Source organism: Magnolia sinica, chromosome 1 (assembly GCF_029962835.1).
Source record: "Magnolia sinica isolate HGM2019 chromosome 1, MsV1, whole genome shotgun sequence".
NCBI classification, from domain to species: Eukaryota; Viridiplantae; Streptophyta; class Magnoliopsida; order Magnoliales; family Magnoliaceae; genus Magnolia; species Magnolia sinica.
The window spans coordinates 124,649,592-124,663,425 of NC_080573.1; the positions used below are offsets into that span (position 1 = coordinate 124,649,592).

Below are 13,834 nucleotides of genomic sequence, written 5' to 3' on the forward strand. Positions count from 1 at the left end.
AACATGTCATTCCAAATTTTAAAGTGGGATTAGTAATGCAATTCCATTTGATACAACTCAATACCATTGTCCAAACAGGCATTGACCTCCATGTTAAATAAATCGAAGAATGGTAGTTTTGTTCATCACCCAAATATAAGTTGTTATTTCTTAGCTTTTGCATGTGCACATGTAAGTGCATATAACAACTCAATGAGAGATTCACATAGAGGAGAAGCCCGATCTTTTAGCAGTTCTCTTATCGTGACTAGTTGCTTTTTTTCAGTGATACAAGCCCCGTATTAGGCCCATATATCTCCCCGAACACTGCTCTCAACACACAAAAAAATGCCCACCATACGACTCTCACTTTACTGCCAACTCTCTCATAATACAAAAGATAAGATTTTATATATATATATATATATATATATATATATATATATATGGGGATTTGTTTGACCTTTACACGTGATCATAGAGAAATTAACTCAGTATCTCTTAGATTATAGTGGTAATGAGGTCCATCGAAATATCATACTACCTCACAATTAATAATAATAAATAAATAAATAAATCAATCTATACCCTTCAATCAAATAGTTCTAATGTGGGACCCCTCAAATTATAATCCTTTTTAGGGGATGACATTTCACCAATCTACAAACGGGCCCTAAATGATTTATTCAATTTTCTAAATGCTCACCCTACACCATTGATTTAATCACTTAATCACATTTAATTCTATTTGTGCACGCGCACAAATCTTAATGTTCTATTCATGACATATGCTTATCTACTTTTGAAACCGAACATATTTTATCTTAATAAATTTGACTAATAAAAACTTGTTAAAAATATTAATATATAAATACATATTTTTAAAAAAATAGTTAACAATAAAATTCAAACAGCCATTCAATCCAGCACCTTAAATAAGTCTCATTTACATTATCATCATCACAAAATCATGTCCAGTCTTTCTTTAACTCATCTTTATGACATATTCTTGATTTATGTCTTCTCAAATGCTCATGAACAGCTTAATTTATGTACATAATCTTCAAAATGCACATTAAAGTAACATTACCTCGTCAAGACCTTTTCACTTAATGCAAAGTGATAAGGATATAATAGTTACCTATAGAACTAGCATACTTATACAACAACTCAATTAGGATCTATCAGTCACCAATAGGCATGCAATTGATTTTGCAGCACATGTGACTCGAATCACACATCATGAATGATTAAGAGTTCTCCACCTAATCAACCAAAGATCTATCCCCACTAAAATATATAGGCTCACACAATCTAAGTATGAAACTAATTATATTAAGCTTTTATGAAATCTCATCTTGATCATCTAATAAATCAATGTAGAGGTACATCTCATATGTATTTCCAATGTGCATACATGCACAATGGTTTATGGATGAAAAGTGGACCACGCTTCTCATTGACGAAAGTTGGCACACCTTATTGTAAAGGCCAATCTAAATATATAATGTATACAAATTATTATGAAATGATTACATCCATATATACAAATGTGGTTATCGAAAAATCTCAATATAAGCTAATGAGTATATAAACATGTCAATAATGGTCTATTAGGCCACCGGCCAAAGTCCAACAAGCACATGATGACAGAACGAATTTCACACATACATCATGGTAGGCCCCGTAAAGTTATGGCTAAACAATTCCATTCCAGAAATAAAGATCTTTCACTTTCGTGGTAGTTTACTGAATAAATTTATGGCTGAAAAGGTAGCTCAAGTTTTCTAACCCTTCTACTTACGCCCATCTATCATGGTGGATCACTTGATAAGTGCATCAACTTGATTTTCGAGGGATAGCATGTACGATCGGACCTACCTAATGGATGACTTGGTTATCAGATGTGCATGACACACCGTCCATGTTGCATCATGTGAATATAAGCCTTGTACACTTTCATGGGCTTAGCGGAGCCCCCATCGTTGTGTATTGCCATTCAAATGGACGTCTGAAAGGAAATGCCATCAATGGGCAAAATAATAGGTAGGTACCATGCTGGTTCGGTCACACATCAAACACAATTGGCCCATAATTTTAAATATTGTTGTGATCAACACTTGCTCATCTACTTAGATGTCCAATGGTTAGTGCATACGTGTAGATGTATAGTCCATGCTCAGATAGCATCGGTAAATTCTTGTTGAATCAATGGGCAAACCTCTCTAGTACACAAAATTACCTGATATTAAATTATATTTGGTAAGATAAAAATTTCATACTGTGATTAGAATCGATGGAAATGATTGTATTAATTCAAGTATTTGAACTTCTAGTCTCAGTAAAAGACAATGGGATTTTTTATAGATTTTGAAAACTACTACATTTGTGGGTCTTGTATGGGTACATGTGTTTTATCCATGTCATCCAACCATATACATCCTTTACATATATATGATGCTCAAGTTGAATGTGAATAAAGGTAACCTGCATCAATTGTAAAATATAGTCCAATGATTACAACTCCAGCATCTACCAAACACTAGTTTTATATAAAATTATATTTTCTCCTAAGGAAGAATTCAATCCTAATCTTCATATATAATGGTCAAACAACCGGTATCTCCAGGCATATAATAATTATGAAATAATGTTGTTAATTACCTCTAATGCAATGCAATGCATCTTTCCAAACACGTCCACATCACCATCATGATATTTTAAAATTTTGGTGACGATATCATCTTGTGTTTCTCCCTGTATTATAGCAAGATTCTAAAAAATCTCGGCTGTATCCATAACTATGGTGCAGATCAGCATAATTTTCAGGACGGCTAATCTTATCGTTTCCATGGCACTGTATTACACAAGTGCCACGTTGGCAGAATAGATAGCACTATACCACAAGCTGCGGTACTATTGATTGTATGCAACGAACAGAGAACACTTTGATTCTCTGAACATTGAGAAGGCTCGAGCTTTTGGGTTTTATGAACTATGATATTAATGGACAGCTCAACCAATCTAATTTTGGGTACGTGATATTGCGACACTGGGTCCTGCGTATCAAGTGTCCTAATATGGCAGAGTATCAAATTACTCTAAATTAATTAAATAAAATAAAAGACGGACCTTCGTTGTCAATGCAAAATTCCCCTTCTCCGTCCACTTCCTCTCCCTAATGTACCGATCGGACGCGCAGATCTTCCTCAACGTGGCCAAGATCAGACCGACGGCAGTGTCGGCGACTTCGTAGGTCAGGACGTCGGGCGTGTACGTGACCCTGATCCCTCTCTCCCTGCACTTGGCCAGATCGATCTTGTCCAATCCGACGCTGTGGCTGGAGATGATCTCAAGGTTAGGAAGGGCATCGATTGTATTGGCATCAGCTCCAACGTGGGCGTTTGAGATAATTGCACTGATTGATTCGGAGTTCTTCTTCAGGAATTCAATCCTGTTGGAGGTGGGAGATTGCCAGAGCCTGAAGAGCTTGACTCGCTTCTCGAGCACTTGTTCGAAGTATGCGTTTGGGTAGGTTAGAAGAACGCCTAGATTTTCCATTTCTAGAGTTAGGGTTTTGCGATTTTAGGGTTTTGTTCTTTCGTTCTTTCTTTCCGCTGCTAACGCTGGTTTTTTCTTTTTCTTCTTCCCGTCTGCTTTGGAGCTTGTAAGTGGCAGGTTCTGGTTTGACTCTATAAACCTTTTCCGGTAGTGGGTAGTCCATCTTTCTCAAGGTGAAGGATCATTTCGGACCGTCCATTTGGATAGAAAGTGATTCGGGGGAACAGACTCATCCTAGCCGTTGATGGAGCCGATGTCAAGCCGTTCACAAAAGCAAGGGATTTCAACCGCAAAATCCCATCGACTGGAATCCTCTCGAAACACTTGCTCTGCAGACGCGGATTGCGTACTGAGTTAACTCTGTGGGGCCCATCGTGATTCATGTGTCTTATCCACGCCGTCCATCCGTTTCAACAGACCATTTTAGAGGTTTAGAAGAAAATTGAAATATATCCAAAGCTCATTTAGACCACACGACAGGAGATAGTGGGGATTGAACGCCTGCCATTGAAAAGTTTTCGGGGGCCACAGAAGTTTTGGATGGGGCTGATATTCATGTTTTCCCTTGACACACGTGTGTGATCTTATGAAGAGGTTGGATGACAAATAAACATCGTCTTAGGAAGGTTTCAACGGTGGACGTCATTATACCCACTGTTTCATGTATTGTGGTCATTAGATATTTGCAATCTTTCTTAATTTTGGACTGATATCTAAAATGAGCTGATAAAACGGATGGACGGATTGGATAAGATCAAGGTGTCCCCCACAGAGTTACACAGCATGCAATCCTCGTCCTGGGCCCACAATGTTGTATACATAAAATACTCCGTCTATCATGTTCTATACCCGATGATACAAGGGAGAGGATTAAGTGAAAGCCCGGATCTACCGGGCGCGGATTGGCTACTGACAGGTTGAGGAGCGAGGCTGCCACTGAAGTGACGTCACCAAGTTATGTGGGCCCATCATGATGTATGCTTTGTATCCACGCCGTCCATCTATCTGGAGAGATTATTTTAGGGTAAGATCCAAGGAATGAATCACATCCCAAGCTCAAGTGGACCCCACTACAGAAAATATTGGGGAGAGTGACACCACTGTTAAAAACTTCTAAAGGCCATGAAAGTTTTTGATCAAGCTAATATTTGTGTTTCAGTTTTACCTTCTTTAATGTCTTTTTTAACTTTTGAACAGGTTGGATTTCAAAAAAACATCACAGTGGGCCTTACGAAGGTTTCAACCGTGGACATCAATCTTCCCGCTGTTTTTTTTAATGGGGTCTACTAAAGCTTTGGATCTGCCTAGTTCTCTTGGTCATGCCTTTGAAATAATATCTCCAAATGGACGGTGTGGATACAACACATACATCGTAGACTTGGTGACGCCACTTTAGTAGTAGAGAGTCACTACTCAACCTGTCAGTATGTAATCCATGTCCGGATCTACCTAAGTGGGTGGGACCCCTGACTGACTGTGGGATGCCAGCCATGGGTCCGTGAAACCCGCTAGTCAGGTGAACTCAAATGGTCTTCTACAAAAGATCCATTGGCCAGGCGGAATTCAAAGGGTATTTCACCAATGATTACCTAATTACCATGCCATTTACACGAGGGTGCATTTTTGTAAGGTTTTCTAAGCTTCTCTATAGTACCTATCATTAGATTACCTTGTGATTTCATGAGAAGAAAGGCTGGGGGCTCAGGTGGGCCCCACCGTGATGCTTATATGACATATAGCATTGGGAGTCCTTAAGTCCCAATGCTAGTCCCAATGCTCAAAACTTAGCTCTAACAATGATTCATGTGAACCACACGATTAGAAGCAGTATACAGGCCAATGCTCACCCTCAAAACTTTTTCTTACTTTGGACACATGAATCATGGATGGTTATATTTATGGGAATTTATAATATTTTTTGGTGTGTCATCTAATAATTGGAATATATTTCATATAATCATCACGTCGGCCATTATAAAACAAACAAAGGTGAAAGTTTCTCTCTAATTATTTCCTACTACCTCGAATCACAGGTCAATCTGATTTTTTGTTTCAAATGCAGCATGTGATTATGCCTCCAAGGTGAAAGTTTCTCTCTAATTATTTCCTACTACCTCAAATCACAGGTCAATCCGATTTTTTGTTTCAAATGCAGCATATGATTATGCATCCAATGGTCAAAGTGGATTTCACAGACATATCATAGATTCTTTGTGCTTCTTTGCCCTCTGTACTATTTCAAAATAATATATTTACACTTATATATTAAAAAAGATATTTCAAGGGACGCCTGCCTTTACTTTTGCCCGGGCCACCATGATATTCATGTGAGTGTCACTCCAACCATTAGATGTGTAATTTTACATTAATCATAAAACCAAATAATTAGGCTCAACCTATGATTCAGGTGGGCTATGCTAAAGAAAATAGTTGCGAGAAAGATGTCCACCTTTGATTTTCACTGGGCTTACCATAATTATTATATGAAATCCACTCCAACCATTAAATGCCACACCAAAATTTAGACTTGGGACCTAAAAATTAGGCAATTCATGATTTAAAATAAGTTTAAAAAAAGTTTTTTTTTTTAATAAGTTTAAAAGTTTAAAATAAGGTTTTTTTTTAATTAAATAAGTTTAAATTAAGTTTTTTTAAAAAAATAAGTTTAAAATAATTTTTTTTAATTAAGTTTAAAATAAGTTTTCTTTTAATTAAGTTTTTTTCTTTAAATAAGTCTTTTTTAATAAGTTTAAAATTAAAAAAATAAAAAATATTTACACACCCCACTCACACCATAATAGTTTTTCAACATGAGGTACTCTAGCCGATAGCCTTGGGTTGAAAGTCTTCTAAGTCTACCACTTACACATGAGTAAACCCTAAAATGTAAGGGAAAAGATTCTATATGGTCGTGCTTATGGGAACTCCCTATGAGTTCGAGCTGTGTGGGCCCCACCATGATGGATGTCGAACATCAACACCATGCATTTGATGGGTCCCCTTTAAATTATTGGATATGCCAAAAATCAGCCGTATACAGAACTCTAGTGGGCCATACCATCTAAAATAACGTGAAGGCATGCCTAAAACATATAAAAGTACTTGGTGGGGCCCACTGAAATTTGGATCCGTTTGAAACTTGGTTTGACCCCTCATCCAAATGGGACACACATAATGGATGGGCTGGATTTGTGAACCACATCTCGGTGGGCCCAACAAATGATTATGAATATTTTAATGGAGGATAACCCCTCTCAACTTTTGTATGTAGTGTGACCCACACAAGTCACAGATTGACTTAATTTTTAAGCCCTAGGCCCACTATGGAATGGTGCATGTGACTGATGGGGTAGATGTTCAACATCCATCATGGTGAGGCCCACACAGCTTGACCTCATGAGGAGTTCCCATGAGCTCGACCTTATAGAACCCTTTCTTAAAATCTGAAAGAAGTTACTTTATTACAGTTACTCAAGTTAATTAAGAAGCTTATTGAAAACCTTTTTGAAAACAGTATTAGAATGCAAATTCCATGTCAATTAGGTAGAGTTGATGGTTGATTCAAAATAAGGTGAAGTAAAAAAATTTAGGTTGATACAAAACTCAACATTTTTCACATTATTATAGCCCCTATGAATTTTTAATTTGGCTTGTCTTCTTTACATGCGTTCTAAACTATAGTTCTCATTGTTGGAAGGAGTGGATTTTACGTATACAACATAGTAAACCATTCAAAACTAGATTGCTTTAATTGCCATTTAGAATAGACCCTGTAAACAGTCTTTTTATGTTATAAAATGATACTTGAGCTAATCCAATTTCCTGGGAAGTGCTTTATGAGGGAATAAATCACTGAAACCCTTTTGCAAAGGGTTGCCAATTGTGCAGTAACCCTATTACCATAGACATTTCTACTGATCTCATAAGGGGAATTTGATTGAGCCAAGTGTTATTATTGGAGATATGGTGTGAGCCAAAACACTTTTAAAGTTGTTAGGTTGAGTACATTAAGGGTCATTTTTTATTTTTTATTTTAACCACAGATGCAATTTAATCAAATCCCTAAGGTCACCACATACGTTCATGTGGCAGGGTCACCACGCAATCCGCATCCTTGGTCAAGTACTTAACACGGACTGCTGATTTTTTAGCACCATGTGATGAACAATCCACACCAATGCTCTAACCTTTACAGCATATTCCAATATTGACTAACCATTTTCTAAAATATTACTGAATAGTTATGATCATCTGATCAAAGTGATTTAAGGGAGCTTGGCAGTCATGGTTGGGCGCCACCCACCATTTATGGCCCATATAAATGGTTAGACCTTTTTCACTATAATCAAAATAAACCATCCATCTTCATATCCATTGATAAGATGGTCAGGAGTATTTTATTTATTTTTTCTTTTTTTTTTTCCACACATCCACGTGATCTCAGTGTTAAAACAGAATTTGTCTACCAAACCCAGGAGCATTCTTAAAAAGTGATTTGAAATAGATGGGAAATCAAAGCTGGGTCCCACAAGCATTCCACATCAACTTTGAGGAAGCGAATTAGCTGTTGTACCGCACACCAGTAACCTAGTTGGTGTAGCTATGTAGCTCTTGAAAAAGAGTCCGCCCGGTCCTTGAACTCCTTATTGGTACGAATCGGGTGAAAAGAAGATCAAAGTTATATGACCTCATCATGATGTATTTATTACATCTACACCATTCCACATCAAAGAAATCATTTTAGGGCAAGTGCCAAAAAAACTAGTCATATACAAAGCTAAAGTGGACCACATCACAAATAGCTGTGGGATAATGTTCCCACCGTTAAAACATTCATATGATCCACCATAATGATTTTTCTCCATCCAATCTGTTTATAAGGTCACACAAACATTGATAAAGAGAAAAAAACAAATATCAGATTGGTCCAAAACTTCTGTAACCCAGAGAAGGTTTCAATGGTAGAATTTTAATCTCCCGCTACTTTCTATAGTGTGGTCCACTTGATATTTGGATCTGGTCCACTTGATATTTGGATTTATCTTATTTTTTGGCTCAACCCTTACAATGATATCACAAAATGTAAGGATTATTTAGATATAATAGGTAACTTATGCAGGGCCACAAAACTTCGTGACGTCTACACACTAACAGGTCGCTGGAGTACCGTACACCAGCCAATCCGCTTCCTAATTTTGAAACTTTTCTAGTATAATCAACACGGACCGTCCATTTGCATACCCATTGATAACCATGGCTGTGGTCATCTGTCAAAAGTGATTTAAAAGCCATTGGTTCTTATAGATGGGTGCACATGATCAGACCTTTTTTAGTAAAAATCAACATGGACCATCAATTTCATATCCATTGTTTGGACCTTGTATCTTCGTTTTCTATACCAGAAAAGACGGTCCCACGTTGGTTGATACACGCACTAGGGCACATTCATACTGTGTGAGATATACATAAAGGGCCGACTGCGACACCATAGAATAAGCTAATTTCAATCGTAGCCATTGGACAAGCCCTTGGCTTGGAGGATATTTGAGGCAAGGGCTCTGATTCCTTGAATAGCCCCTCCGTTTAAGGCGAAGAAAATGAGTCTAAGATCCGTCCGTAGATCACCACTGTCAGATATCTGGGCCATTCATCAGGTAAGGTACAGCAGCATTGTGCCATCGGCTAATCTTGTGTGATAAAAAAAAAGTCCAACAGTAAAACTCTACCTAACCGTGTGGATCACTTGATGAGTGTACTAATCTTCATTTTTAGTACATGGCATGTCCATAGTGTCCCTTACCTGATGAACGGCCCAGATCTCTGGCACGCATTCCCTACGGTCCGTTCTCTAACCTGCGTTTGTCCCCCTCACTTGATGTCCGTTTTCTGGATCTCGACCGTTCATGAAAAGTGAACTGGACGGTGGACAGAGGTTTGATAGGACCCGTTGGTGGCTATCTGATATGCGTGCGGATTAGTTACGGGCGCGGATTAGATACTGAGAAGGTCAGTAGCCAAATCGTAGAGTTTTGGATACTGAGAAGTTTGATAGGACCCGATGGTGGCTAGAAGTGACGTCACCAAGCTCCGTATACCCTACCATGATGTGTTTGTTGTATCCATACCGTCCAACCATTTGTAGAGATTGTTTTATGGCATGAGAAAAAGAATGAGATAGATATAAAGTTCAATTGGACCCACACAGAAAACCGTGGGATCAGTCACACCCACCATTGAAACATTTATAGGGCCCACGATGATGTATTTTTTAGATCCAACCTATTCATAAGCTAACATAGAGATAGACCAAGTGAAAACAAAAATATAAGCTTGATCGGAAACTTCTGTGGCCCCTTAGAAGTTTTGAACTGTGGATGTCACTATCCCCACTGTTTTCTATAATGGGTCCACTTTAACTTTACATTTATCTCATTATTTTTCTCATACCATTAAACGATCTCTCCAAATGGATGGACGGTATGGATACAACACACGCATCATGGTGGGGTCCACAGAGCCTGGTGACGTCACTTCAGTTGCCATTTTGATACTGACCTGGTCAGTATCTAATCCACGCCCATTAGGTACTATCCCCACCTGTTCGGAATTCCGGACAAGAGGAGGAGGCTCCGATGGCCACCGTGATGTATTCACCGGATCATGATAGGGTCTTGATTTATCAGTTCCAAATCACCTAAATAACGGCATGATATTTGAATATTCGGAGTCTTTATAATCGCTATAATAGATTTCAGAAAAATTGTGAGAGACTATTTCACCGAGCACATTTAAATCTATGATAGGATCTCTACCTCGTGGGATTTTTATAAACATGCCACGTATGGTGTTTAGATTGCGCACTTTAGGCCTACGTGTCATTCATCTATTCTTTACTCTCTAAACGCATGCTTACAGTTTTGTGCATTGCATTAATAATAAGAGATTTGTCGCCCGATAGAAAGCCACAAAGGATATCTTGGGTAAAGTATACTGCCGACACGTGGTGACTTTTTAGAGGCTGTTTGATTTTTAATTTTCTTAGTAAATAGGTGTAAATGAATAATTATGACTAACTTCACCTGTTTTAAATCAGTTGGGAATTACATCTCTAAAACCAGTTCACAAAAATCGTGTTATTACTAATTTAAACTTGTGGGTCCCATCATGATTATGCGACTTATCCACACCATCCAACCATTTAAACAGGAAATTTTAAGATATGAATCCAAAAAATTAGGCAAATCCCAAGGTTGAATTGACCACACCTTAAGAAACAATGATTGTAAAGTCATCAACAGTTGAAAGCTATTTTCTCCCCATCGCCCACATTGGTGTTTATTTGTCATCCAACCTGTTCACAAGGTCATGGAGCCATGGATAAAGGCAAAACAAAAATATCAGCTTGATCCAAAACTTCCAGGGCTCGCAAAAAGCTTTCAATGGTAGGAGCTTCAATCCCAGTGCTTCTTACGAGTCCACTTGAGCTTTAAATTTGTCTCATTTTTGGCTCATGTCTTAAAATGAGTTGGCTATAGGGATGAACGGTGTGGATAAGACATATATCATGATGGACTGCATAAATGTAATGATTTTTTCCTCATGTTACTAAGAGTGCCGTTAATAAAAGCGGTGGTCAATATCACCTTGAAATGCAGCCAGAAAAGGTAAATAATTATTAAATTATCACTGTAATTAGAAAATTAAACAGCCCCTTAGTGAACCTGTAAGTGTGTTAAAACAATATTTGGTTTTCTCCGTTAAAATGTTTTTGCAAAACATATATACATATATCAAGACGGAAGCAGATTGACTGGTGTACCACAACCACATAGCTGTATAGCTGGAGAAAATTACTACTGTAGACCCCACCTTTTATCCAGCGTCTTTAATGAAGATTAATACTTACCTTCCCAACTTAGACCTTGCACATACAGACAAAGCAAGGATGAAAATACCCCTGCTTATCGAAGAGATTTTTTGTTTCTATAGACCTATGGCTACGATTATAACCGTAGCTATAGGTTCCGTAAGCAGGGATATTTTCATCCTGAAATGCTCTGTCCATACGTACAAGGTCTAAATTGGAAAGGTACGTTTTAGATTTTTCATAAAAGACGCTGGATAAAAGGTGGGGTCTACAGTGATAATTTTCTTTAGCTAGGGAAAATTAGCTGTAGGTGCGTGCCGTGCGAAGACGCTACTCGAGCTCCGAGCTGTACAAACGGTTGAGAGGAGATCAAAGTTACATGGCACCACAGTAATGTATTTATTATATCTATACTGTTTATTTATTTTTAGAGATCATTTTAGAGCATCATCCAAAAACTGAATCATATCCAAAGATCGTATGGACCACGCCATAGATAGCATCAAAGATAATGATTTTCATCGTTAAACAATTCGTAGGACCCACCATAACATTTATTTTCCATCCAATCTGTTCATAAGGTCACAAAGACCTGAATGAAAAGGAAAAACAAACTTCATATTGATCCGAAACTTCTGTTACCCCCAAAAAGAGTTTCAGTAGCTGTAGACCCTACCTTTTATCCAGTGTCATTTATGAAGATTAAAACTTACCTTCCCAACTTAGACCTTGCACATACAGACAAAGCAAGGATGAAAATACCCTTGCTTATCGAAGAGATTTTTCGTTTCTATAGACCTATGGCTACGGATTATAGTCGTAGCTATAGGTTCCGTAAGCAGGGATATTTTCATCTTGAAATGCTCCGTCCGTACGTACAAGGTCTAAATTGGAAAGGCACATTTTAGATTTTCATAAAAGACGCTGGATAAAAGGTGGGGTCTACAGTGATAATTTTCTTTAGCCAGAGAAAATTAGTTGTAGGTGCGTGTCGTGCGAAGACGCTCCTCGAGCTCCGAGCTGTACAAACGGTTGAAAGGAGATCAAAGTTACATGGCCCCACAGTAATGTATTTATTATATCTACAGCGTTTATCTATTTTTAGAGATCATTTTAGAGCATCATCCAAAAACTGAATCATATCCAAAGATCGTATGGACCACGCCATAGATAGCAGCAGAGATAATGATTTTCACCATTAAACAATTCGTAGGGCCCACAATAACATTTATTTTCCATCCAATCTGTTCATAAGGTCACAAAGACCTGAATGAAAAGGAAAAACAAACTTCATATTGATCTGAAACTTTTGTGACCCCTAAAAAGGGTTTCAGTGGCTGTAGACCCCACCTTTTATCCAGTGTCATTTATAAAGATTAAAACTTACCTTCTCAACTTAGACCTTGCACATACAGACAAAGTAAGGATGAAAATACCCTGGCTTATCGAAGAGATTTTTCGTTTCTATAGACCTATGGCTACGGATTATAGTCGTAGCTATAGGTTCCACAAGCAGGGATATTTTCATCCTGAAATGCTCTATCCGTACGTACAAGGTCTAAATTGGAAAGGTACGTTTTAGATTTTCATAAAAGACGCTGGATAAAAGGTGGGGTCTACAGTGATAATTTTCTTTAGCCAGGGAAAATCAGCTGTAGGTGCATGTCCTGCAAAGACGCTCCTCGAGCTCCGAGCTATACAAACGGTTGCAAGGAGATCAAAGTTACATGGCACCACAGTAATGTATTTATTATATCTACACTGTTTATTTATTTTTAGAGATTATTTTAGAGCATCATCCAAAAACTGAATCATATCCAAAGATAGTATGGACCACGCCATAGATAGCAGCAGAGATAATGATTTTCACCGTTAAACAATTCATAGGGCCCACCATAACATTTATTTTCTATCCAATCTGTTCATAAGGTCACAAAGACCTGAATGAAAAGGAAAAACAAATTTCATATTGATCCGAAACTTCTGTGACACCCAAAAATGGTTTCAATGGCTGTAGACCTCACCTTTTATCCAGCGTCTTTTATGAAGATTAAAACTTACCTTCTCAACTTAGACCTTGTACGGACAGACAAAGTAAGGATGAATATACCCTTGCTCATTGAAGAGATTTTTCATTTCTATAGACCTATGGTTACGGATTATAACTGTAGCTATATGTTCCGTAAGCAGGGATATTTTCATCTTGAAATGCTCAGTCCGTAGGTACAAGGTCTAAATTGGAAAGATACGTTTTAGATTTTTCAGAAAAAGATGCTAGATAAAAGGTGGGGTCTACAGTGATAATTTTCTTTAGTCAGAGAAAATTAGCTGTAGGTGCGTGTAGTGCGAAGACGCTCCTCGAGCTCCGAGCTGTACAAACGGTTGAAAGGAGATCAAAGTTACATGGCCCTACAGTAATGTATTTAT

At 37.9% G+C, this 13,834-nt stretch overlaps 1 protein-coding gene across 1 annotated transcript; it reads right to left on the minus strand.

The window, feature by feature from the left end:
- Window positions 1-2,841: 2,841 nt before the first annotated feature.
- Window positions 2,842-3,540, minus strand: LOC131249113 (glyoxylate/hydroxypyruvate/pyruvate reductase 2KGR-like). The gene is made up of 2 exons (XM_058249683.1): window positions 3,112-3,540; window positions 2,842-2,895 (listed from the first exon to the last, which is right to left on the minus strand). Exons 1-2 carry the CDS (start codon window positions 3,538-3,540, stop codon window positions 2,842-2,844), a joined length of 483 nt encoding a protein of 160 aa, XP_058105666.1.
- Window positions 3,541-13,834: the final 10,294 nt, after the last annotated feature.

Coding starts and splice junctions, on each gene's coding strand:
- LOC131249113 (XM_058249683.1), bottom strand. CDS start 3,540: ATGGAAAATCTAGGCGTTCTTCTAACCTACCCAAACGCATACTTCGAA. Junction 2,896..3,111: donor ATTTTGCATTGACAACGAAG/GTCCGTCTTTTA, acceptor TACAATCAATAG/TACCGCAGCTTGTGGTATAG.